The sequence below is a fragment of the Chlorocebus sabaeus genome, chromosome 27 (genome assembly GCF_047675955.1).
Source record: "Chlorocebus sabaeus isolate Y175 chromosome 27, mChlSab1.0.hap1, whole genome shotgun sequence".
In the NCBI taxonomy this organism is placed as follows: Eukaryota; Metazoa; Chordata; class Mammalia; order Primates; family Cercopithecidae; genus Chlorocebus; species Chlorocebus sabaeus.
The window spans coordinates 35,867,563-35,890,759 of NC_132930.1; the positions used below are offsets into that span (position 1 = coordinate 35,867,563).

Sequence of the window (23,197 nt, forward strand, 5' to 3'; positions counted from 1 at the left end):
AGGATTGTCCCAAGGGTTTGCTATAAGGCAACACCCTTGTAATTTTCTCTCTTTAGAGTCAAAAATCTTAGTTCTGCATTTTTAAAAAACATTTACCATTGTTGGGTGCTTTGCTTAGATTGCAGAGTAACTCTTACATTAAAATATAGGGGCTAGTTGCATTAAAAATGCTCTAAAGAGAAAAAATATCACTAATGATATTCTAATAGTGTTCAGTACCAAGAGGAACTCATTAACTACTGCATGTTTCCATGCCACTTTCTCAAAAAAACACCCCAAAAAACCTGCAAGCAAAGTCATTACCAAAATTCCTTCATCAAAATTTTCAAAAAAGCAATTCTCAACTATTAAGAACAATGTTCCATGCAACAGTGACCCCAGTTTAGACAGAAGACCCCAATATTTATAGGTTAAACACATAAGCAAGTTCAAGCCAGATTTCACCATTGTCTTATAAAGGTAAAACTTAATTTTATGCAACTAGCCATCTGTATATTTCCCCTTCTCCATTTTGACTTTACTTAGGGTTTACTAAAGTTTTGCATTCTTCTATAAAATTCAGATTTTTAAATATGGGTTTCTTATGGGTCTTACATTTGGTGACTGGTTAGCAGTGTGCTGGCCATCTTTGGTTTATAAAGGATGTCTTAACCATGGACTATCAAAGGGGCTTAAATCAACTTTCTTTAGAATTCTTGTATTTTCTTTTGCTCATTCTTTTATCTATACTATATCACTGCACATGAATTAGAACCGCACGTCACAAAATTGCACAGGGATTACAAATATTACATCCAGTCTGCATAAAATCGAATTCCACTACTGACCAGATCACAAAATGGCTGCACTCTCTAATCTAAAACTAATTTGCATATTGTACACATGTAAGACGATTTTTTAAACTTGAAGTCACAATAATGCATGCAAGTTTGCTTTTTTAAACAAATTTTATAATTTGTTCATGCTACCTAGATTCAAGAGAGCTTTTTTGAACATTTGCAATACCTCACCTCGTTAGTTAATAATTCTAGTGCATGCATATGGTGTATACAGGTAAGTAAACATGCATTTTTTTTCACATTCTAAAACTATGGCAGTTTAGGCCATATTGTGCTGCCTGCATTTTATCTGCAATGCAGTGTGTCTCTAACGTTTTCAGTCCCGTATTAATAGGTGGCATTTACACATAACACCTATATAGCAGCAAAGCTAATACAGCTTGTGATTAAAAATGTTTAAAAATAGCTAATAAATCAGATTATCTTGAGGTATTATTTCTTGCAAGTCAAAATGGAGAGCAAAAAAATCAACCCTAATTTTTAGTTTATGTATACACTGAAAATAGCAACAATAAAAATAAGCATTTGTAGCAGACATATTCCATCTTCACTATTATTTTGCTACCTTTGGTAAATTACTGGGGCAGATCTTGAAGTTAAAAACCCATGTTTAGAAATAAGTGCACGCTTCCCCCACTATATAGCAGCAGACTGTGTTGCCCCTACGCAAAACATTCTCATATCTAATTTTAACTTTACATATAAAAATAACTTGGAGAAAATACAAAAAAACATTTTATTTTAACATGAAAATATCACAAAAATTAGTAAGCCTGAGATGTAGGGTTTTGGTGAAAAACAAGAGGCTTGTAGTGTTTTGGCTGCTGATAAAGATGCATGTATTGATAGCTGGGGTGAAAAGCAGAAGAATGCACTTATTTCTTCTGCATGTCAGTATCTTCAGACACAGTAAGCCACATGCACCCTTTCTTTCCTTGTTAAACAGAGGCCAGTTTGCTATTCTTAGTTCCAGCGGAAGTGGATCTGACGTGGGCGATCAGCACCTTCCTTTACCAATGGCTTATGGAACTCACGTCCAGCACGAGAGTGGATATTTGCCCAACAAAACTCACAGTAATACTGCAGGCAAGTGACATTGGCACAAAAAAAGGGAGCAAATTTTCCACCACAGCGTGCGCCCTGGCATTCATCACACATCTGGTCATCCAGCACATATGGCTTTACCTCCACCTTGAAAAAAAAGAAAGTCTCATTAGGGTCTGCTTCAGAAATCAAGTTCTGTAATAACTTAAAATGTTTCTATAGAGGAAAAAAAGGACCAGCATTAAAAGCTGAGGAAATGGGCAGTTTCTCAAGGAAGGAGCTTTACCGTGTAGTAGGTTAAAATACTTTAAAAATCTATAAAAAATCTGATTTGCAAAACATTTCACTCTCACCTTTCTTGAATAACATCTTTGAAACACCTGTGTCCTGGTATTTTCAGAGTTGGGGGAGATTGTGAGTGAAAAAAAAAAAGAGATCTCAAGTAGCCATGGAAGACAGTTTCCACACCTTTTTCCCTCATTCCAGTATCACCTGTGAGATGGCAGAACCCAAACAGCCACTGATTAAGGCAGCGCTTCTCCACTGCAGGTGCGAGTCACACTCTGCTTGGAAGTAAGTGGCACAGACAAGCCAGAACTGTGGAGAATCTTACAAAGGGCATGCCTAGACTTCTGTAAATTTGTAAGATACAAAGTAGAAGTCCTGTTGTGAAGGTCTGACTTGGCAGAACACTTCAGACTGGAGTCAGCTCTGAATAATAAACTTCTCCACCTCAGTTTCCACATCTGTCAAGTGGGAATAACAGATCTTGTCTCAGAGTTGTGAGGCTTAAATTGTGAATGTCAAAGCATAAGACAGTGCTTGGCACATGGTAAAATATTCTATAAATTAGTATTATCTACTATTAGCTGCAATAGCCTTGCTTTCCTGCTTGTGATAACTTTATGAATGGAAGGTTTTTACCGTTTGGCTGAAAAGTGCCAGACAGAGTAACAGCTCAGCTGTTCCTTAGGAGACAACAGAACACTGAGTGTTCTGAACGACTGGATTGAGATAGTAAAGGTTGCCTATAGTAAAAAAATAATGACCCAACAGTTTGTATTCTGAATGTACTCTACTGAAATACTTGCATGAGTGCAGAAAATGAATATAAGGATACTTTCTGCAATATTATTTGTAAGAACAACAAACTAGAAACAACCTAAAAGTTGATTAAAAGAACTGTAGGATGTTCATTTGATAGGTCATGGAATTACATTGTTATTTATATTTCATTCATAAGGATTAGGATAAATATATTTTATGTATATTCGACACTTGGCTTTTCTGAATTGCTTGTTTGTATCTCTTGCATATTTTCTTGCTGGAGTTTGTTTTTTAAGTTGATTTATGAGTTCTCTTTCATCAGTTAAGAATTTTTAACCTTTTTCCTAGTGGCTTTACAATCTTTAACACAAATTTTTAAAATTTTTATGCTTGATCTTTATCTCTCAACTTTTTCCTTTATGGGTTCTATCTTTTCTTTACCAGGCTGCTATTTTTGATTCATTATCTTCACTACAATTATAGTTATAATAAAAAAGAACATTATAACGACTAAAGAATAAATTAAGGTAGCAGACAGTTACTGGATTTCATCTCACTGAATTATAAACTCCATGAACAACGCGACAGCACCCATTTGCACAACATTCAGTTCCCAGTGCCTAGAAGAATATCCAGCATGAAGTAGAAATGCTATAAATATATGCATAAATGCAATATATTTACATATGTTTTCTGGGTTTCTTTCTCATGGTTCTTTCTTTTTTTTTTTTAAAAATAAGATTTTAGACAAATTGAAACCAGGGTCTGTGATGTTTACTTCACTTCCATAATAATAAAGTGCCAGATGTTCAGGAGTTACATTTTAATATAAAACTGTTGAACGAATATTTTGCAAATGCAATGATTTCAATTATCTGTATTTTTAAAATTCTACATATTAGTTTATGAAGCTAACCTACTTTACTCAAAACCAGACTTTAAAGATGGAAAACTGAATTTCAAAACCTATTTTTCATTAATAATCTCTAATAATTAAACTCTTCTACATGCAAAACAAAGTTTCATTAACACTACACTTCACCTAGTCTTATTTTCTAACATTTACGAGAAATCACAGTGAATTATACTACTCATGAAATAACATACAAAAAAATACAATGAATTACACATCTGTGGTGATTGCTTTCCAGCTATCAGATAGGAACTAAACCACAGTATCCATGAGTCTAAAAAGTAAGTGGAATAAACAATTTTTATTCCCTCCAAATATGTATCCTGTATATCTTTGGGTTGGCAATTATACACTTAAATTTATTCCATTTTTATGGTTTAATAACCATATTCATATTGGAGAGATGAAAAGTATAAAGGTTAATGGTTTAATATTTCTTTGTATAAGCAATACTAGTGACTTGTAAAATACTTAAGGCTCAAATTCTTTCAAATACAGTTCAAAATTACCTTTGTAACACGTATCTTATTATAAGCTTTTCTCTCAGGTATTTCAATCAATGCCTTTTTAAGAAGGCACAGGTATCTCAATTCATCTGCTCTGCAACTGAGTTGCTCTTTAAGAGTCAACACTCTGCTCCAAATAATTGGTCCTTCACTATCATTTCAGAAACAAAGAGGTATGAGGTATGACACTGTAACAGTCTTTTTCTTCTGCTACTGCACATTAAATACCATGATTATATACTATGTAAATAACGTCCCCTGTGACCTATTACCTCTCTGTAAAGTAGGGGATTAGTGGTCTAAACCACTACTGTACATTTGTGTCACTTTTGGAGCTTTATAAACTCCTGTTGCCCTGGCTGCCTCTCAGACCAATTCAGCAGAACCTCAGGGGGTAGGACCCAAATGTCAAGAATTTTCTAGGTTCCCAGGTGAATAATGTACAGCAGAGGTTGAGAACCACAACATTAGAGGAACTCTTAACGTTCAGACAAGTTCAGAAAAGTTATGTATGCATGTCTTATCAAAAGCAGAACACCTCCTCTTAGTTTTTTTTTTGGCAACCTTAGCAATGCAAACAAACAAACAAAAAGGAAACCACTCTGCATTTGTGAACTGAACCTATGCTGCGTTTCTTTTCTAAATGAGATGGTTGGGTAATTACATTGAGGACTACTTCTAGCATGCATGGTCTAGTCCATTGGTATTAATTAACCAGCCTCTCTGTCCCCAAAATAGTCTTTTAATGTGCCAAACAGCCCCAGGTTTCAAGAAACTGTTACACTGGGGAAAAGGAGTATCCAATCAAGTTATATCTTCTATCTACTAATTTGGATATAAAAAATCCATTTACCCCCATATTCTTAATGTATTTCTGCTGTACTATAAATATAAACATGATTATTTTAGAATATGTTTAGCTATGTATAGGAACTGTTCACAGATTTTGGCATAAAATAGATTTGTAAATGAATGCTAGTGTCTTTATTTTAGAAGGTAGTTAGTACTTGGAATTATTCAATAGGGTTTCAGTTATCATTCCTAGTACTTCTTAAAAGTTCTTATTGTGATGATTCAAGCAATGCTACTAAAAAAATTTTTAAGTTTAGGTCAATTATTTTAGAGAAATACACACAATGCATTTTTATTTTAGATTTTGTGACAGATGAAAACAAACATTTAAATGACACTCTCTGCCAAGTTCTATTCTAAGTGCTTGCATATATGTGAATTCATTTAATCCTCAAAATTACTGAGAAAGACAGATTATCATTGTTTTCCATTTTACAAGTGAGGAAAAAGAGGCATAGAGAAGGTTAATTTGTAGAAATGGGGTTTAATCCCAGGCAGTCTGACTCCAATGTACAGGCTCTTAAAACCACCTCTGCCTCCATGGTTAGAATATTTGACCTTACTGGCTGATTAAAAAATTTTGACATGGCTGCACAATGATATTAATATTTTTATATTATACCTAAAGTTTAAAGTGTGTTCAGTAATTTTCCATTTCAAGGATATTTTTATATAATATCCTTTAAGACTTAAAGAAGTGTAAAAACTAAACAGCGTTCGAATTATATTATTAACTCTTTAGGGTATGAAGCTTTGGATCAGCACCTCATTATAGGACATAAGTTATTTCCCAATATGCAACTTACACGTTTATCAATATCACCATGCTGAAGCTGAACAAACCGAGCACTAATGGCAGCAATATAGCTCTGCTGATTGGAGAAAGCAACTCGCCCAGCACCTTTTGGGTATTTTAGCTCAGGATCTGTATCAATTCCTGCATAACAAACTCCACCATACAGCCGGTCCATGATCATAGCAAGTTCCACTTCAAATGGAAAAGAAGTTTACATCAAATTTGAGAGAACACAGGAATCAACAATTTTTAAGTACTTTTTGTAAAATGTAAAAGTCAATAGTATATTATCATTTGACCAGGAGTAGAATGGCAGATAAGAGGCTGTTGTTAAAAAGGAAGGGGATCAAGGATGCCTTTTTTTAAACTATAAAGTGACTCACCACCATCACATCTACCCACTTACAGCACTAAACCTACTATATACTCTATCTTCTGACCTATAGACAAATAGTTCCATGCTCTTTCCTAAATCCAATCCTTTCACTTGCATACTAGATCCCATCCACTCTCACTAAGGACACTGCTTTAGCAATTCTCCCCTTTCCTTTCTATACGATCAGTTTTCCCCTATACTAGATCATTCCCAAGTATACTATAATTTTCCTATCTTAAAAAATTCCCTTAACACTTTTTTTCCCTCTTAGCTACTGCTCCATTTCTCTGTTCCCCTTTACAAACAGATTTCTCAAAATCTCTTCCAGTATTCCCCCCAATTCCTCTCCTCCCATTCTTTATTCAACTCTTTCTAATGAGACTATCGCACCATGACTCCATTATAATTGTTCAAGCCAAGTCCAATGGTCAATCTATCTGTAAATAGCATTGAAAACAGTTAATCCCTTCCTTCTCATTCAAATATTTCTCCATCTGGCTTCTAGAATATATTATCCCACTAGTTCTGCTCCTACCTCACTGATAAATGTCTTCTGAGTCTTCCTTGATAGTTCATCTTAAACTCCTTAACTTTTCAATGTTAGAGTACCCTAAGTTTCAATCCTTGCAACACTATCTACACTCCTGGCTTTGGTAACTTCATCCTGTATCATAGCTTTAAACACCATCTAAGTTTTTAAGCTCCTACATTTTTATCTCTAGTATGGACCTCTCCCCTGGATGACGGACTCGTATATGCAACTGTCTAGTGGACAACTCGATATTTAACAGGCACTGGCCACACTCAGTATATTAAAAATGGAACTCATAATCTTCCCCTATCCCATTAAACCTGCTCCAATGAGTTTCTGCTGACCCAGTTAGAAAGCAACAGAAAAGATGAAGTTGTCAAGATGTTTGGCTTTATCCTTTCCATATTCTTCCCTTGCTCCATACTGTACATGCAATCCTGTGAACCTGATTTTCAAAACATATCTAGAGTCCAATCGCCTCACCTCCATCACTAACATCCTGATTCACGCTAACATCATTTTTCATCTGGTTCATGGCAATAGCCTTCTCTCTTTGCTTTTGGCCCTTGCCTTCCCAGCTTGTTTTTAAAACAGTATAAGGAGTGATTCTCTTAAAAAATATACCAGATACCACCGTAAAAATACATTAAAAATATACCATATATGATGGTTTAATTGAAATTTCTATTTGGGAGCTCTGAATGGTGCCATAAACTTGTGTTCAAAACCAAGACCACAATCTTCCCTCCCAATCTGCTCCTTCTCCAGTGTTCCTCTCATCTCAGTAAAAGGCATCACTGTCTACCCAGTGGCTTATGACTGAAAGATGAGATTCAGTCTTTGTGTTTACCTCATAAATATCTGTCATCTCTGTTCAGTTGGCTACCACTAATCCAAGCCACCATTGTCTATCTCCTGGCTTGTAATAATAGGATGCTAAACTGGTCTGCCCATATTTACTCTTACCTTGGCCCCCCTCTCTCTGAGTCATTAAAGTGAACTTTGAAAACTGCAAATATGATGAAGTCTCTCTTTTGCTTAAAAACTCTTCAATGGTTTACCCTTGCTCTAAGGGTAAATACCAAGTTAGCCTATTAGACTTGTATGATGTGAATCCTGTCTACTTTTTCAATGTCTCCTTGTGTCCTCTCCCTCACTCTTTGTATCCCAACTCAGGCACTTTGGACTTCTTTCAGTTCCTCCAAAGCACCCTGTTTCCGTCCACTCAAGACCTTTAAATAAGCTGTTCCCTTTCTGTGAAACATACTCCTCAGAACCCTACTACCATCCTGATCCTACTCCTTTTGCCCAATCTTTATATGTCAGCTCAACTACAAATATCTTCAAGATATGAGACTTCAAATATCTTCAAGATATGAAATAATCATATTTCCTTGCTACATGCTCTTCTATTCCCTATGTACTTCTTTGTAGAAGTCATCATATTCTATAAGTATTTACATGTATGAATCGTTCTTTAACATATGTCTCTAAGACTGGGGAGAGGATGTTTTCAGTGATGGAAATCACTAACACTCTACACATGGTGCAGGGTACCATCTAATGTGAGCAAAGTGGGTATATACATCTACAATTATATTCCTATGTAACATATTTTGGTAGATTTCTGGTTCCTAGTTATTGATAAACAGAAGTTTATCGTCATTCACTTATCTAAAGTGCTACTTTAATGATTAAAATATAGATAAAAGAGAAAAAATTCCATATTTCTTTTTCAGATATCGGAATTGATCTACACAAAATAAACAAACCCCAAATACTCATATCTTAGAGAGGTACACTTAGAAAATCGGAATTATTTAGGTGGATTCTTATAGATTTGCTTGGAGTTAGCTACTGCACTAATATTGATAGATAAGCACTCAATTCTCCAGTTTGAGTTTCAAGAAGGGGTCTCAGAATTTGTTTCAAAATTCTGTAGTTAGCAGCTATTGGAGCATGAAGAATCTGCTCCTGCTCTGTCCAATAGTGTCATGTACACAATAGCTTCCAAATGTTTATTAAATTGACTAGGACATATTTAAATGATTTTTTAAAACAAAATTGTTAACATTCTACTTACCAGCCCTTAGTGGCCTAGGAACACCTCCAACAAAAATTGTTTTTCGGGGATCCAAAGGCTGAGAACCATCCATTACAAAATCACTATCACTTAAATTCCAAGGACGTATTTGAACCTATGAAGAAAATCACATTGAGTCTTACTCCCTTGATGGCTTATGAGAATTTTCTGTTTGTTTTTGCCAGTTAATAGTGATTGTTTTATTGTTTAAAAATTTGTATAGTGGGACCTGGAAACAAACTTTTTTATAACTTTTTATCTAAATACTATAAATCAGCAGTCCCCGACCTTTTTGGCACCAGGGACCAATTTTGAGGAAGACAATTTTTCCAAGGATGGAGGTGGTGGAAGATGGTTTTGAGATTAAAGTGTTCAATCTACGATCATCAGGCATTAGATTCTCATAAAGAATGTGCAACCTAGATCATTCACATGTGCAGTTCACAATAGGGTTTGCATTCTTATGAGAATCTAATGCCATCTCTGATCTGACAGGAGGTGCAGCTCAGGCAGTAATGCTGGCTTGCCTGCCACTCATCTCCTGCTGTATGGCCCGGTTCCTAATAGGTCATGGACCACCAGTACTGGTCCACTGCCCAGGGGTTGGGGACTCCTGCTATAAATTATCTGGATGTTTCAAAAACTAAAACTCAACATGATAGTTTAATTGTTCTTTTATTAATTAATAATCATTTCAAAACAATTTTTGAAAAATTTGCACTTGTAGCCTGAAGTTCATGTGGTATTTACTTACTGGTTTGTCCTTAATAGTAGGGCTAGAAACACACAGATAGAGTTTTCCATCTTCTTCAATACAAGCATCAATTAGTGCCTGAACTGAGCTCTCTTCTTGAAAGAGAAGAAATGCATAGCCTGGAATAACCATTAAAAATGAGGCAGTATGTCAAGTCAAGTGATTTTACTCCAAATTTCAGTACTATTTAGAAAATACATGCTTTTGAAAAAAAACCAAAAAAAAAACAAATAGGACAAAAAACCATTTACCTTCTACAAGAGAACACAATATACTATGTAATACACATTAAAACAGATACTCAGTAAAGCAATTGGCTACTTTATATAGAACACTTGCTACCAGATATTGTACTAACTTACATGCATTATTATTTGATTCTCAAAAGTCTATGAAATACGATTCCCATTTTACAGAAGAAAAAAAATCAAGGTACTGAAGTCAGTCTCCTAGTAAATAGTTGGTTGAATAATTTCAAACCCAGGTCAGCCCCAAGGTCTCCCATGCTCTTTCTAGTAGTGATACTACCTTCTTAAAGAACTTGGTAGAATTAACCAGGTGAGTATATCTGGAGCTAAAGTTTGCTATAAAGGCCTTCAGGTTAATCCAAGATCTAGAGCATACTTTTAGACTGGAATACACTTGGAAGGGTCCAGGAAATCCCCTAAGCAGAGGAAACATTCCACAGTCTCACGAAAACTTCTCAATGATACTAAGAAAGCTACAGTAGAAAGGTTGGAATAAAATATGTTCCTTAATAAAACATGGGTCAGATGGATCAAAACTTTTAAATCGAGCCTCAACTCAGAAAGCAGTGGAATACATTTTTCAAACTGTTTGGAGACTATCTAGACTTGTAAACAACCAATTGCCAATCTTTAACAAAAAATCATGTATCCAGCCGACAGAATAGACTACTTATAAAAAGAAGGCATCAAAATTTACACAACAAGTTTACTATTACGTGATTATTCCCAGCAGGTGATAGCTATAAATGATCTATCCCTTATCTTGGCAAGATTTCTATGTGAACAAATGTACAGCATTTTAATCTAGTCCCAGTATGAAGCAGACATCAAGCAGGCTATGTATGTCTGTTCCACCATATAACGGGAAGTGTAAGGTCATGTTTTACTCAAGTCAAAAAACTCAGCTTATTGTCAACAATAGCTTTATGCCACAAAGGTCTGATGTGACACTAAAAGTACTTCATTTTAATAAAATTAATAGCTGATTGTATAAAAAATACCTGAAGCCATTTTACCCTATACAAATGATTTCACCCTATATAAATACAAACTTCCAAAGGTAAGATTACACAGGATTAAAAAACATGTCTTAGATTTTTCACATTGCTACAAACAATTTAAATATTCTTAAAAATAATGAAGCTTTTTTAAGGCTTTAATTTTGATACAAAATAAGGATCTGGGAACTATAACTATTTTGTAATAATGAAAAGGGTGTAAGACCAATTTACTGAAATAGTACATTAAATTCGGTCATTTTTTAAAATTTTTGATATTAATATTTTAATATTGCTAAATTTTAAAATAATACTTTAAATTCAATATTTTTAATATTTCTCAATTTTTGTTATTATTAGAGAATAAATGTTTATATTACAAAAATTAAGCCATATCAGGTAAATTATGACTTACCCAATGCAAGTCATTAGATATTAAAATATTCTTAACAAAAACATACTATATAATTGCTTCTTTCGAATTTGTTAAAGCAAGCTAACAATCACATAACGTGAAGGTTATCCACTGCAAAGGAAACTTATGTACATGTGTAGCTTAGCATCTAAGGGACTCTAGTCACTGCTGTAATTACAAGGTAGCTTCACCCACTGGATGCTTCTATACCAGTGTTTTCCAAACCATGGAAAATGCTGAATTACAGAAATAAAAAAATTGCTTGAAAGAACAAGGTTTGGGGATACTGGTCTTTGGAAATGGCTACAATTAACTGTACTTGTACCAAAAAAAGTATGAATTGCCAATGCCAATTTTATTTTTTCAATTAGAGAAACTACTACAAAACCACAATAACAATGATAGCAACAATAGCAATAAAGACAACTACTCTGTTTCACATTAAATTTGTTCCATCTCATCTTTCTAGGCTTAGAGTACACCATACCTGTAAGTGAACAAGTGGCTCATGCAAAAATGTGCCCCTCTCTCCAGCCACACAATTCCTAATTCCTTTTTAAAATTCTATTTCCATTCCTGCCTGTAACTCTGTTCAAGTACTTTTTATCTATCTGTATACAGTACCTTAGATTAATTCCAAACCTCTCAGTGAAGCTTTCCCCTATCTACTTGAAGTAATTTCTCCATCCTATAGTATTTTTTGTTATCTCATTTATTAGGCAGTTAACAATCTGTGAACTATTGAGAATATGAACATTCACAAAGGTGAATAAAGACACTATCTTACAGACCTTTGAAAGAAACTGACATTAATAAAATAATTACAAATTTTTAAAGTTGTAAAAATGTAATACTGCAACTGTGATGAGTGCTTGGAGTGAAAGACAAGACAGCACTAGGAGTTGGGCAGGAGGAGCTGACCTCATTTGGTAGATCCTCAGTGTCTTCTGTGATCAACTTACACTTAAGCTTGAGATACAAAAGATAAGTAGGGAATATATAGATAAAGAGACACAAGGAAGATACACCGTCAGTCTAGAGATTATCATACATAAAAGCCCTGAGGCTGGAGAGGGCAAGGCCAGTTTGTGGGACTGGAGGGAAACAAGCAGTAGTAGTAGAAGAAGCTAGAAAGAAGATGAGGCCAGGCAGAGTGAATGCATTTTTCTTTTATCCTGAAAATAAGAAAAACCACTAAAGGGTTTATGCAGGTAAATAAGGAATAGTACCATCCAATGAGTTTTCAAAGACTGCTGTGGCTGGACTATAGGAGAAAATTGGAGAGGGCTAGAGATGTGGAGAGACTAGAAAGACAGCTGAAGGAGTCAAGGAAGTGATGATGGTAGCTTGTCGAGAACATTACAAAATAACTCAATACTCTGAGTATTCAATAAAAATGGCATTTATAAAGTAAACTTTATGAAATGGCAAGATAGTAAAACTATGGCCAACACTAAAACTTAGCTAATAAACAAACATCTCTATCCATGTGGAGATAATTTCCTCTCTAAACCAAGGTTTCATGACCTCCAATAAACTCCAGACTACATGGAGAGAGGTAGATAGCTTTAATCAGATTCTTATAGAGGCCTAGGATCCAGAATCCCTACTCAAAAGATGCTCTTGATTCCATACATACATATAGATCTACAAGTATTAAAAAAAAATCACTGCATTATTCCATTTATCTAAAAAACTATTTGAACTATTAGTGGAGGTGCTATAATTCTCAATGGCAGAAAGTAGATACTGTACCTAGTTTTTATATGCCAATAACTTCTTTATCATGCTTCATTTCCCAGAGTCAAAATCAAACCATTTAACAGTTCTATTGGAGTCTTTTCTCCAGGCTTCACAATTCACTAAGTCATGAAACTAAACAGTATGTGTGATGTGCTTTTTCTAAAATTATATTTCAGCAATGTTTAAAGTAAAGTCTTAATCTTTGAACCTCCTTCTTTCTTTTACTTATTTCAGAGAATCTTCCATTAGCAATTCTGACTCCTTTCTCCTCTCTTCCTCTTGTTATTGTGGGCAGGATATACTTCCTCTCCCCACAGATGATGACTTGATCATGTGACTTGCATGTGAAGGTTAGCACAATTTGTAATTCTTGTCCCGTGGCGATCAGTCACAGTGTCTTCCTAGCAATAACTAACTAACATAACTAAGCATCTTCCTCAAGTCTTACATCTTTATATAACTGAAAAAAAAAAAGACCCAACTAGCTACTTTGTCTTTTATCTAAATTATTTATCAACAGAGTCGGTAATAATTTATACTGCTCTGCTGTTATCTAGAACACCTAATGTAAATCTTATATTTCAACTGTTCATAAATTTATATTTTATAAAAGACCAATCACTTCACATAGATCTTAATTTCATAATGCAGAGAGATCCTGTTTCATGTCTACACCCAAGTTACCTGGAATGATGCTTTAGACAGAGAAAATACTCAAACATTTGTTGATTTGAGTCTTTGAAATTATTATCAAATCATAGCAAGTTTCTTATGATTCCTAACTGGCTAAGTAATTGCTATTCTTTCTTTTGCTCTCATACAACCAATTTCCTAGCAAATATTAACAATAACAATCCTTACCTTTTGGTGGAAAATAGGACTTGCTTTCTGCTTTATGAGGCCAATCTACTACCAAAGGCCCAAATCTTCTGAAGCTAGCAGTTATTTCATCTTAAGAAAGTACAATAATATGCATTAGAAATTAGTTTCAGTGATTCGTTCTAAGAAATTCTGTACTTTTACTATGAAGATTTAACATTTAAAAGTGCCAAATACCTTAAGATAAATTAGAATATAAACACTGGGAATATGTCTAATATACTTATTAAAATAATATGTCAAACTTAATAACAATTGTTGTTAAAATAAATTCATTTTTAAGCAGTGCACTGGTTAGAATACTCAATTGCATGTGAATTTTAAAATTTTATATAACATTGTATGGATACCAATGACTTTATAGTACACCAAACCACAAATAGCACTGGATTGAAAAAAACGCCAACATTACGTAAGTTAAATAAAATCTATTACTGCTTCACAAATAAAATCATTTTATTATAGGAAAAAAAGGTCTGCTGAAACAAGACTTGAATAACTATAATGTTGAAAAAATATACTAGGGTCTGATACATGCCAGGTAGTTTCACTGAAATCCATATAGGTTACATCCAATTGCTATGTCTTATGTTATTTCATTACATGGAAATCTTATGAAGATCAATACTTAAAATAAGTTTGTGGGTATTTGAATCATAACTAAAAAACATTCTAAAATATAAGAATGAGTGATACATTTCCCATAACCTCACAAATATAGTTTAATATTTTAAGTCTTCAATTAATTTTCTTTTGTTATAATTACATATGATCATTTTCACATACAATCATTAGTGTTTGTGAAATCCTAATTTCCTATTCATGTTCTGTTTCCATTTCCCTTTTGCATTTGATAGCCTCTTTCTTCCCTGTTTCTAAGAGCACATTTATCCTTAAAGAAATTAAACTTTTGGCTGGGCGCGGTGGCTCATTCCTGTAATCCCAGCACTTTGGGAGGCTGAGGCGAGCAGATCACGAGGTCAGGAGATCAAGACCATCCTGGCTAACAGAGTGAAACCCCATCTCTACTAGAAATACAACAAATTAGCAGGGCATGGTGGCACACGCCTGTAATCCCAGCTACTCAGGAGGCGGAGGCAGGAGAACTGCTTGAACCCAGGAGGTGGAGTTTGCAGTGAGCCGAGATTGTGCCACCACACTCCAGCTGGGGTAACAGGGTGAGACTCCATCTCAAAACAAAAAAAAAAGAAATTAAACTTTCGATTACCAAGCATTGCAGATATAATCTTATGGTTGGTTCCATTTATTTCATTGTGTGTGTGCATGCACACATTATGGTGATTTAAAAAGTTTCAAGTTTTATATACCTAAATATGTTCTATTATTTTAAAAACAAGTAGAAATGACTGAGGTCATGAAAATCTTATTTACCAAAAATGCTCGCAGTTACAAATATGATAAGATCTAAAGAAAAAAATCATAAAAAAGCTTTTGTTCAACTACTTTCATATTTCAACAGGTGATAAAATATTTTAAAAGAAAACACATTCTAATTCTGAAATCTCCAGGTGGTAAAAACTTCCATAGTCCATTCACATTAAATTTCATATTTTTTTGTTTTTGTTAAAGCCCAAATCACCATGTTAATAAATATCTTAATAAATACCTTCATCAATATCTGGAGGAAGACCACCAACAAAAACTTTTCGAGAGAAGCGTTCTATTCGCTCTCCATTTTGATGAGCTGAATAACAGGTGGGTGAATTTAAAACTCCAACTTGATCACTGTGACCATCATCCAGCAAGCCATCATCTATTGGAAAGAGGGAAGAACGACCTAGAATAAAGAACAAATATAACCTGAATCTCAGATCGAGAAAATGATAAATTTAAGTATAAAAATACCAATGACAAATTAAAAGACTTAAAAATGAAGGTGATGCAGGTGAACATAAAAATTAAGAGAAATTTAAATAGTATGTGGTTTTAATTACCTGGATTCAAGAAAGAAGCAATCTAAAGAGTGACTTAGAAATAAACATAGTCATACGTCAACAATTAAACTGCAAAAGAAAGACTAGATCACTTCAACTTGTTATGAGCAAGAATTTGCTATAACCAAGAACCTAATGTATGCAGACAGTTAGACTGGATATGCAATAGGTAAGACTTTTCAGAAACTGGTGGCAGAAAGGAAATGACACAGACTAAATAGATAAGGGGATATAATTTATAAAAAATCACTTGTAGACTACAGCAAGTAAGGATAAGGAGAACAAGTAACACTTGTATACAGGTCTTGACCTAATTTATGACATGTGTGCCAATTATATGAAACGGTAGACAGGGCTTCTGCACATGTACAAAATAGAAAAGGGTGTCCCCTCTGGCACTTTAGTGCCCATTTGAGCCCACATTTCAGGAGGTAATCCTTGTATAGGGCACATCCTGTATAATCCTCTGAAGAAGTAATCCCCACTCTGTGGGTAATCCCTCCACAAAACTTAAATGACCTAATATACTCCCCGGCTGTCAAGGAATGTACATTTAGAAAGATAAGATGTATATATGTAACCATGGTACACATCCATAAGAAAGCTTTAAAGTGCTCAGAGGACATACTCTGAGGAAAGGAGTCTAATAAAAGGGGGATTTCCTAAATCTCTAAGTGAAATTAGATAGTATTTATGATAAAAAGGGAAAAATAGCAGTGCATAGTGAAGCATTAGAGAGGGTAGAATATCTATAGGTGGAAATATTTATAGGAACATGGTTTTCAGTAAATTTTCCTTTTTCCCAAGTGAAAGGAGAAACAGAAAATGTAGGAAAAATTGAACTTAAGAAATAAGGAATAGTCAAGGTTGGCTGAAATATGTTGGAAACAAGCACAGTAAAAGCTAGAAAAGCCCTTTGAGGCTAGCTAGAGTTATTTAACGCTGAATGCCAGGCTAACAAGACATTTAGTAGGTGATGAAGATAATCAACTGGATGCAGGGGTTCAATCAAAATTATAACTTTTTCTGTGCATTAGGGAGAGTTAGTAAATATGGATAAGGTAGCTGGAAATGACCAGATTAGAAGTTGTGCAAAAAATCCACAAAGGATGGATGGCAGTCACAAGCAAATAGGAAACAAAATAGGGAGAAAGAATGAAAAAGGAGAGATCTAAGGAAGACTTTAGAAAATGATAAGAACCATTAACTGATATAAGGACAGTAAAGACCAGAAACTGGTATGAGAAAGGAAAATAATTTAAGCTTTAGATATGTAAAGTTTTATATGCTGTTAGGATGTTCAGAAGTAAATGTATAGTAGGAAGCTGAAAAGGAAGTGCAGGAAAGAAATATCATATTTCTGAGAAAATAATTTGGAGTCAACTCCACATGGGTTATAGTTTAAGGGCCTTCATAACATCAATGATAAACACTCCAGTGAGAAATGATGAGGACAGCTCCTCGGGAAACTTACAAGGAGGAAGCAGAACATTCAAGGAGCTAGAGAAAGGAGTGGTAAGAAAAGTGGGAGGGCAGCCAAAATATTACTGTACTAGAAGCACCAAAAAAGTAATAAAAGAACGAAAGAGCAATTAAGTAACAATGTGAAATATTAAGATAATTACTTTTAATAATGACAGTTGTTTTGAGGACATACATGATCTGTGAAGGTAGGTGTTTCAGGAAAGTTGGGTAGCAGTCCCATTGCGTGTATTTAGAGTTTTATTAAGTATAGAGATCAAATGAAGATTAGTTCTTAAAGTATATTAGATAAAGAAAAACAGAGTAAGAATATGGACAAGTTGTTTTTCTTTCAATATTAACTGAAAGATTGTTTTGGATAGGAGACAATGGATATAATCTATAGCAGTGGTCCCCAACCTTTTTGGCACCAGGGACTAGTTTTGTGGATGACAATTTTTCCACAGCAGGGGGATGATTTTGGGATGAAAATGTTCCACCTCAGATCATCAGGCATTAGATTCTCATAAGGAGCACACAACCTAGATCCTTCACACGTGCAGTTCACAATAGGTTTCACGCTCCTGTGAGAATCTAATGCCACTGCTGATCTGACAGGAGGTGGAGCTCAGGCAGCAATACTCACTTGCCCTCTGCTCACCTCCTGCTGTGTGGCCTGATTCCTAACAGGCCGTGATTCCTAACAGGCCATGGACCAGTATCAGTTTTATGTTAGGTATCTGTCTATATATTAAACAAATAGGCCACAGACCAGACCATTTTATGTTGGGTATTTGTCTATATATTAAATCACATGCCATAGAGCATCTTGAAAAATATGACACAAGATTGCAAGTAATACAAACAAAGACAATTAGAAATGTGAAAGCCTGAAGAGAATGGGTTGGGGACAAGAAGGAAGGGATCATATGCCTGTCAGAGTGAGGTAGCTAGCTACCTAGATGTTTGACATAAAAATTTAGTTTATAAGACACAACAGAGAGAAAGATGATATTTGATATAGGGAGCAAATTATTCTAAAGATTCAAATGCTGCTTAAATACGATGTTCTGAAAAAATACCCGTGTTCACTGAGTAACTTTGTGAATATTGCTTAACTTTTCAAATACCTGTTATTAGAAATAGGAAGCAATATAAAACAAAATGTCAGTGTTCTTTGTGATCAACAGAAAGGAAACTCTTCAACATGAAACTATTTTTACTTAATAAAATGAACATCAAGATCCACTAAAAATAATATTAATTGTGAATAACTGGTCAAAGTTTTAAAGGTTAGACTGTAATTGAGTAATTCTCTATTTTAAAAGGAATAAGATAAACAGCATGCATACAAACTTGATTTTAAGGGAAAAAAATCACAAATCCAAATTCTATATTTATTTCAGATATACCAATTCTTTGGAAAGTTTTTCACTTTAAAATGCCCTAACACAAATAAAAACTTAGCAGTGTCACAAATACAGTAAATATTTAAATGTCTTTCTAACAGACATTTAAGTTGAGAAAAAATATGGATCACAAATACTTAGGGTCTACATAAAACAAACAAACAAAAAATGCGGTGACAAATCACACTATAAGCAATGCCAAAGAGAAAAGTGACCCAAAAATGACTCCAGTTTTTTGTTTACTATAATAAAATATTGCCCTTAGTATTCATATAACTAAAAACATCTATAATCTATGTGTCTATAATCTATTAACAAAGTTCAGCTAAACAAAGAATGTAATGAAAAGTTTAAGAACATTTAGCACACTAGCCATACTAACAAGAAACTTCACTGTTGGACAATAATGACTGCTTTTTTTCAAGAAGCCATAAAAGCTACAGATTTAAACACTCATTTAAAAGAATATATATCATTGACAAAGTACTTTTTACTTTGCCAATTATCCTTTTATCATATTTCAAATTACTATGACAATAAAAGGAGAACCATTAAATAAGTTTATGTCTACCACTGTAGTGTACTTTAAACATGCTTTCTAAATGATACCACACATATGTTTTCAGGTTCTTACACCTCAAAGGAATAAAACTGAATGATAATGAAACACAACAAATTCATTTTGCTGGAATGCAGCAAAAGCCATACTTAAAGGAAAATTCACAGTTTTAAAAGCATATTAGAAAACAAGACATGCTTAAAACAAATCATCTTGTTTCTACCACAGAAAGCTAGAAAAAGAACAGCAAATAAAATAGAAAGTACGATGAAGGAAATAAAGTAACAAAAAGGAGATATCAATCAACATAGAACTTACAAACATTAAAAGATGAAAAAGGGAATGTTATTAGCCACTTTATGGTAATAAATTTAACAACTAGAGGAAACGAATCCCTTGAAAAATGCAGCTTTTCAAAAATGGCACAGGGAGAACAAATCTGAATAGTTATTTATCTATTAAAAAATGAAAATCGTAACTCAAAAATCAAAATAAGAAAATATTCCAACAAAGAAAAATCCAGGCCTAGGTGGCTTTACTGGCAAATTAACTAGACTTTTGAAGAAGAAAAAAACAGTAATTTTATATAAACTTCTTTCAGAGAATTTAGAGGAAGCATTTCACAACTTGTTTTTACAACTGCAATCTGACAAAAACATTATAAAGAAACTATATACCAAAGTCCCTCATGAACACAAATGCAAAAATCCTAAAAAATATGTTGGCAGAATGAATCCAGAAATATAGATAAAAAAGGAAAACATAACATGATTAAGTAGGGTTCACCCCAGGAACATAAGATTGATTTATCATTTTAAAATCAATTACTGTTAACTGTACCACATAAACAGACAAAAACAGAAATAGCATAAAATCATTTCCATAAATGTAGGAAATGCATCTGATAAAATTCAACAGCTATTCATAATTAAAAAAAAAACAAAAACAAAAAGCAACTCCCAGAAAACTAGGAGTAGGAGGGAATTTCCTCAATCCAATAAAAAGCATTAAAAAAAAAAAAAAAAAGAGTGAATGTCTTCAATAATAAATTATCAAATGGCTTCTCTTGAAGGTCTGGAAGGATGTTCACTCTATTTCTACTCAGCATTGTACTACTGGAGGTACAACAAGTCAAAGAAGATGAAAAAAAGTAATTTAAAGTCATGAGTACTGGCAAAGAAAAATAAAAGTATTTGGTATAGACATAATTGTACATGTAAAATTCAAAGAAATCAAACTAGTAGAAATAATTGTATTTAGGGAAGAAATGCAAATTCAATTTACAAAAACCAAATTATTTCTAAATGCTAGTAATAAACTGGGAAAAATATTAATATCATTTCCATATCTCATCCAAACCCACCAAATATTGACAAATAAACTTAAGAAAAGATATGCGAGATTTTTACACTGAAAATGACAAAAAATTGCTGTGGAAAATGTTAATAAAATGAAATAAATGAATAAACAAAAGAAACCATGTTAGATGTAAATTCTTTCCAAATTATCCAATCTATAGATTGTATATAATCCATCCAAAATCTCAGCACACTGTCTTCTAGAAATTCACAAGCCAGTTCTAAAATTTATGATAAATCAAAGACCTACGAACAATCAAGGAAAGCATACAAAACAAACAAACAAAAAAGCCAAAATTGGAGGATTTACACTACCAAGTTTCAAGATTCACTAGTTAGCTATTATTGAGACTGTAAAACTGATATTAGAGTAGACAGACAAATGGAACATAAGAGTCCAGAAATGGGCCTACACATGTACAGTCACTTGATGTTTTAGTTCAATGTGGAAAAGTAAATCTTTTCAATAAATGCATTTCTAGTTGGAGGGGGAAATACATTTGATCCTTGTATCACACCATACTGAAAAATAAATCCAAGGAGGATCACAGACTTAAATGTAAAAGTTAAAACAATGAAACTAGAATTTCTTCATAACCTTGTGCGTAGTGATAATTTCCTGGGACTAAATGACACTAATGGTGAATGAAAACAATTGGATTTTTAAAAAAATTTAGACATTTTTCTGCTTATCAAAGATACTGTTAAAAAGTAGATGACAAACAATACACTGCTGGAAAATAGGACAAAATATATAAAGAACTCCCATAACGAAGAAAAACAACCCAATTAAAAATGAGCAAAAGACTTGTAAGGGAACTTTACAGAAGAATACAATGGAATGGGTTAGAAGCACATGACAAGGTGCTTAGACGCCATCCTTAGTCATCAGGAAACTGCAAATTAGAGTCACAGTGAGGGACTACACACCATCAGAATGGATAAAATTAAAAAGCCAACACTCGGCTGGGCACAGTGGCTCATGCCTGTAATCCCAGAACTTTGGGAGGCTGAGGTGGGCAGATCATCTGAGGTCAGGAGTTCCAGACCAGCCTGGCCAACATGGCGAAACAATTTTTGTAAAAATACAAAAATTAGCCGGGTATGGTGGCGCATGCCAGTAATCCCAACTACTTGGAAGGCTGAGGCAGAAGAATCGCTTGAACCAAGGAGGTGGAGGCTACAGTGAGCCGAGATCGGACCATTGCACTCCAACCTGGGCAACACGAGTAAAACTGCCAACACTGGGTACTTCACAAGATTGTTCCAAATAGCAAATCCTGGATCAACTTTAAAGCAGTATATAGCATACTGCATTTTCAATAATTCCTTATTTATCATAGCACATAAGTCTGAATGACTATACATTATGAATAAATCAAACTTCTCTAATTAAACTTCCATCATTTGTCTCCCTTTAAAATTATTTCTCCTATCTTCTCGTCCCATATGTAATCTACTAACACAAGCTTTGGGTTTACTTGCTTAAAAGGATTGCCTCCTGGGGCTTAGAACCATTAACTAAAATAGGTTTTTATTTCTATTACTAAAAATATTCTATATATATTTATTCCTTCTGGAATAATCCTTTATCCTTTAATCCTTTATTAAAGGAACTGATTGTGCTATAGAAATAGTTTAAGTTGAAAGGATCGAACTTAAGTTACACTTCACACCTCCCTTCACAACCCTCATCCTACTTGAATCCTGGACAAGTATGTTCACTCTCAGAATGGAATGGAAGAAACAATGAATAAAAAATAAATACAAATGATAAGTAGTTTTCCATATTAAAGTCAGCTCCCCATGTGAACCCTTTTCCTTCCTAATGCTGCCCCCTAGGCAGCTCTAAAGTAGAACTCTTTATGGCTACCAGGGGACAGAGATACATAGTAGTGGCAGTAGGTTCCAACTAAAAAGCAGGGAAAGAAATCTCTGTTTTTCTTAACTACTACTAGCATAATTACATTTTGATTATTCCTAAAGTATATTTCATAAATTAATATCTAGAGCTAGCTTTAAAGTTCTTATTGACATTATTAAGAAATTCAAGTACAGAAAGTCGTTTTGGTATTAACTTGATTTGACTGTAGTCAAGTGAGAAATCTTTTACATGAAAGAAGAAAAACAGTTCTTCCTGAACAGGACTACAAAAGTCAAAGAAAGAATGTCCTGTGAAAATAACTGTTCACCCATTATTGCACTGGTAGAAGAGCCACGACTTATTTTTAGCAAAAATTATATCAACTCAGTGTGACACATCCCACATGAACAGAAGATACGCAACTCATTTTTAACAAAATAATTCTAAACAAATGCAGTTTCTTTGATGGATCAAATCTAAAACATGAGGCTATATAAAAGGGGGTCTTTGGTGGTAAAAAGGTTATCAGTCTGAGGTTTGTTATATCTAGGATGGAACAGGAAAAA

The 23,197-nt window shown here is 34.0% G+C and overlaps 1 protein-coding gene across 10 annotated transcripts in view; it reads right to left on the bottom strand.

Annotated features, from left to right (window-relative positions):
• CPEB2 (cytoplasmic polyadenylation element binding protein 2) overlaps positions 1–23,197 on the bottom strand; it is a 67,301-nt gene that overhangs the window by 1,982 nt on the left and 42,122 nt on the right. For all 10 annotated transcript variants that reach the window (XM_008017875.3, XM_008017874.3, XM_008017873.3 and 7 more), the window contains 6 exons: positions 15,653–15,823; positions 14,008–14,097; positions 9,743–9,861; positions 8,989–9,103; positions 6,008–6,189; positions 1–2,030 (listed from right to left, as the gene is read on the bottom strand). The exon at positions 1–2,030 is cut by the window's left edge and continues 1,982 nt beyond it. In XM_008017875.3, the coding sequence (XP_008016066.3) occupies positions 1,803–2,030; positions 6,008–6,189; positions 8,989–9,103; positions 9,743–9,861; positions 14,008–14,097; positions 15,653–15,823 (905 nt within the window). In that variant the 3' untranslated portion in view covers positions 1–1,802. The remainder of the gene's footprint in view (positions 2,031–6,007; positions 6,190–8,988; positions 9,104–9,742; positions 9,862–14,007; positions 14,098–15,652; positions 15,824–23,197) is intronic.